This window comes from Beta vulgaris, chromosome 8, assembly GCF_026745355.1.
Source record: "Beta vulgaris subsp. vulgaris cultivar EL10 chromosome 8, EL10.2, whole genome shotgun sequence".
NCBI classification, from domain to species: domain Eukaryota; kingdom Viridiplantae; phylum Streptophyta; class Magnoliopsida; order Caryophyllales; family Amaranthaceae; genus Beta; species Beta vulgaris.
In genome coordinates this window covers 31670573-31675081 of record NC_079209.1, presented here as the reverse complement: position 1 = coordinate 31675081, position 4509 = coordinate 31670573, and the positions used below count along the sequence as shown (strand labels likewise).

Sequence of the window (4509 nt, the reverse complement as noted above, 5' to 3'; positions counted from 1 at the left end):
TGTCCATCCCAAGTATCTTCTTGGCTTCACCAAGATTCTTCATATCAAACTCACTACTTAAGAGCTTCTTCTAATTGTTGACCTCAGTCAAATGCTCACAAACAACCAACATATCCTCAACATAAAGTAAAACGGTGAATGAAGGAACCACTTACTAGCTCTTTGTAGTAGACACAACTATCATAGGAGCTTCTTCTGAACTCATGAGCAAACATAAAAGAATCAAATCGCATGTACCATTGCCTAGGTGATTGCTTCAACCCATACAATGACTTCACAAAATGGCACACATGCTCTTCTTTCCCTTCTACCTCAAAACCTTCCGGTTGCTTCATGTAGATTTCCCCCTCAAAGTCCCCATGGAGGAAAGCGGTCTTAACATTAAATTGGTGTAGCTCCACGTATTCCATAGCTACCAAGGCAAGAAAAACTCTAATGGATGAGTGCTTCACAATCGGTCAGAAAACTTCATGAAAATTAACCCCCTCAACTTGAGTGAAACTCCTTGCCACAATTCTTGCCTTGTAGACGGGACCACCCAAATATGGTGTACCCTCTTTTCTCTTGTACACCCACTTACACCTAACAATCTTCTTCTTCTTAGGTGCAACAACCAACTCCCAAGTATTGTTCTTGTGCAAAGACTCCATCTCTTGCTTCATTGCCAATCAACCACTTGCTTGAATCGGGTAGAACATATATTTTTGACAGTTCAAAGTTATTCTTGATAACCAAAAAAAAGCAGGTGCAACCTAAGAAAGCAACAAAGGCAAAGAAAATAAAGTTACACTCTCCCACCATCTAGTAAGGGTTTGGAGATAACTAACACTAATTAGCCCTGCACCACAACAAAAGACATCACACGCTAATCTTAATCAATGAGAAACTGCCTTAGGTACTCAGTACATCTACAAACCACTCTATACACAATTTGCTTAAAATTTTGTCTAGTATCTAAGCTACTTCCTCCAAAAAGAATCTGATTTCTCTGACGCCAAATGTGATAAATCGTTTCAACAAAAAACATCAATAACAGTCTGTCTTGAGGCCTCTTAGTGTGGGCCTTAGCTGCAATGACTTGAACTTCACCTGCTAGCAATCTACGGTGATTAACCAGCCCAATCTATTGAAGACACAGACTCCAGATTTGTTGTGAAGTTGGACATTCAAAGAACAGATGAGAGGTAGTTTCACTAGCTCTTGAACAAAGAACATAAGTGTTGTTAGTCAAGACTCTCCACTCACACAATCTGCTTTTGGTAGCTAATATATTGTGTAACATTAACCAAGTAATGAACACGGCCTTGGAACTAGCCCCATTATTACATATAATTATTTTCCAATGTACTGCAGGTTGTTCTTCTCTCATTGACAGATATAATTTTTTGATTGAAAAATGATATGTAACAAGAAGGTGTTGAGTGTGATGCTCCATGAATATATCTCTGCTAGCCTAAATCTTCTTCAAAGCCCAAGAGAGCCTAGCTGGGATGATCATAGTGAGGGGGTTGCTATGCTTTATGTAATAGGCATGGATCAATTTAATCCAAAGCCTATCTTGCTTATGAGTAATAGCCCATAGATGTTTGGCCATAACAGCTTTATTCTAGACAACTAGATCTTTTAAGTTCCACCCTCCACAAGATTTCATCAAAGAGTGTCCCAAGCAACAGGGGCCTTCTTACCTTCACTTTGGCCACTCCACAGATAGTTTCTACAGATGCTTTGAACTTCTTTCATAATTTTTCTAGACAGCACACAAAGATTCATCAATATAGATGGAATCCTTTAAGAATAGAGCCAACAAGTTGAAGTCTAGCAGCGTAGGAAATCTTTTTAACAGACCATGCCATGACTCAAGCAACAGTCTTTTCAATGAGAGGTTTGCATTCTGATAAAAGAGTTTCCTAGTTGTAAGAGGAACTCCTAGGTACTTAAGTGGGAAAGATTCTATTGGCATCTTAACAATAAGCTGCAAATCACTCTTCTCTTCCACAGTAACACCTGGAGTGTACAAATTACTCTTCTCCAGGTTTGCCACAAGGCCTAAAGCATAAGAAAATTTACTAAAAGCATCAAATAGTAGTTCAAGGGGACTATGATTAGCTCTAGCAAACATTAGAAGATCATTAGCAAACATCAAGTGAGTAATATGAAGCCTCTCACATCTTGGGTGAAAATTGAAATTTGGATTATGCTTAAGGCTGTCAAGACATCTTGATAAGTACTCCATTCCAATTGCAAAAAGAAAGGGGGACATACGATCCCCTTGTCTCAGTCCTTTCTTAGCATTGAAAGGCATACAAGGGGTACCATTTATCAATATAGAAAATGATAAAGAAGAGACACATGCCTTAACCCAACCAATGAATTTGGAGGGTAAACCAAGTTCATTCATCATCATGTTCAAAAAAGGTCACTCAATAGAGTTATAAGCTTTCTTGAGGTCCACTTTCATCATACATCTTGAAGAGATATGCTTTGTTTTGTAGCCTTTATGAGTTCAGTAGCCAGCAGGATATTGTCAGATATGTTTCTTCCAGGCATGAAACGAGCTTGAGAAAGATCTATCATATCACTGATCATGCTTTGCATTTTTCTTGTTAATATCTTGGCAATGATCTTATATAAGACTGTGCAGCAGGCAATAGGCCTAAAGTATTTCACATAAGAAGGGCTATGCACCTTGGGGACCAATATAACAAGTGTACAATTGATAGCTTGATACATCTCTCCAGTGGCAAAGAAGTGATTAACAACATTATAAGGTGCCAGACTTTTTGAAAGAAAAGGCTATTAAAGCCATCAATGCCTGGAGCTTTACTTTCTTCAATAGAGTTTAAGGCTTCATCAATCTCTTTGTGAGTTACTTCTTTAATCAACTCACTTGCAGCAATCTGGGACACCTCAATGCCATTTCTTGATAAGTTAACATCAACCATATCCGGAGACTCAACTGCAGATCCGATAAGTTGCTTATAGAATCCAGTCACTTCCTTATGTATATCACTAGATTTAACAAGTTGCCTCCCCTGAACTATTCTGATTATGTCTTCCCTTCATAGATTGGAAGAAGAAATGATAGTTAGCATCTCCTTGCTGGAACCATAATATTCTAGACTTCTTCAACATCTAGGAGCTTCTGAAGATCAAGACATTGAGTTCTCCCTAGAGTAGTAAGCTGGCTCGATTGAGCTTCAAGGCATTTTGAGTTTCACTAAGCTTTTGCCTAGCATGATCGATTTGACTAGCTAAATGAGCAAAATCTCTTTTATGTAATCTCTTTAACTGTTGCTTAACATCTTTAAGCCTTCTCCATATACTCTGCATCATATTTTCTCCACTATATTGCCCCCAAGTGTTTTCTAAGATAGGTAGAAACTCCTCATGCTCAGCGATGTAATTAAAAAAATTAAAAGGCCTGGCCTTACTTTGATCATCAGCAACACACAGGAGCACAAGAGGAGAGTGATTAGATTTACCTAGATTCATGTAGTCCACTACAACATTAGTCTAGTGAGCGAGCCAAAGAGAGTTGACAAGACACCTGTCAATTCTGCTACAGGTCCTGGCCTCACTAAGACTCTTATTGGACCAAGAGTAAAAGTGTACCACTAATTTGCATTCCCCTAAGTCAGAAGTGCTTAACAAGTGAGTAAAGTCTTGTGTTTCTGAACTAGTAACTTAGCTCCATTGAGTCTATCCTCCACAGAAGCAACAACATTGAAATCACCCATAACACACCATGGAGCATTAATAGTTCCATTGATATTCAAGAGAGGTTGCCTCATATGTTTCCATGTCTCCACTGTATGCAACCCATAAATAGTAATGAAGTATAGTTGTAACCCACTACCTTTGTACACAATAAGACCATGAATGAACTGAGGTGATTTACTAATGATAGTAACCACCAGTTTTGCAGGGTCCCAAGCTAACCAAATCCTTCTTCGCTCTATCGAAATAATCATAATTATCCTCCCATTTCAGGTTATTCTCAAACTTCTTTCTTACTTTCAAGTTATTGTGCTTCTTTACTCTACTTTCTAGCTGAGCAAAGATAGTCAACTTATTATGGCTAATGAACTTTTTTACTTCTACTACTTTACAGGGATTATTTAAACCCTTGGTGTTCCAAGTGCACAGATTCATCAACAAGGAGATATGGTGAATGTCCTGGCCCCAGCTTCATCCACTGAGTGAGTAATTATACCAAATCCTCCCAGTTCCATGTCTTTTCCTTTTTGACCTCTAGGAACTATGTTAAATACAAGGGGTGGAGATTTCACTTGTTGTATCTCTCTCACAATACCTCCTGTGTGGTTAATAGCTTCTACAGGAGCATCCTCGACTTCTCTAACTACAACAATAGTGACATCTTGTATTGGTTACAGTACTTGTGAGAGTTGTTTTACCCCCTTAGCTAATAGGCTTAGGGACCCATTCCTGCTTAAGCTACTATTCTTTTGCCCTTTGAGGCACCTTCTTAGCACAATGGTGCCCAATAGC

The 4509-nt window shown here is 38.7% G+C and overlaps 1 protein-coding gene across 1 annotated transcript; it reads right to left on the bottom strand.

Annotated features, from left to right (window-relative positions):
- Nucleotides 1–1747: 1747 nt before the first annotated feature.
- On the bottom strand, nucleotides 1748–2404 carry LOC104901294 (uncharacterized). The gene has a single exon (XM_010688847.1). The coding sequence runs from the start codon at nucleotides 2402–2404 to the stop codon at nucleotides 1748–1750; it is 657 nt and encodes a 218-aa protein (XP_010687149.1).
- Between the last annotated feature and the right edge of the window lie 2105 nt (nucleotides 2405–4509).

Excerpts from the sequence above, each read along its gene's own strand:
- LOC104901294 (XM_010688847.1), bottom strand. The coding sequence starts at position 2,404 with ATGATGATGAATGAACTTGGTTTACCCTCCAAATTCATTGGTTGGGTT.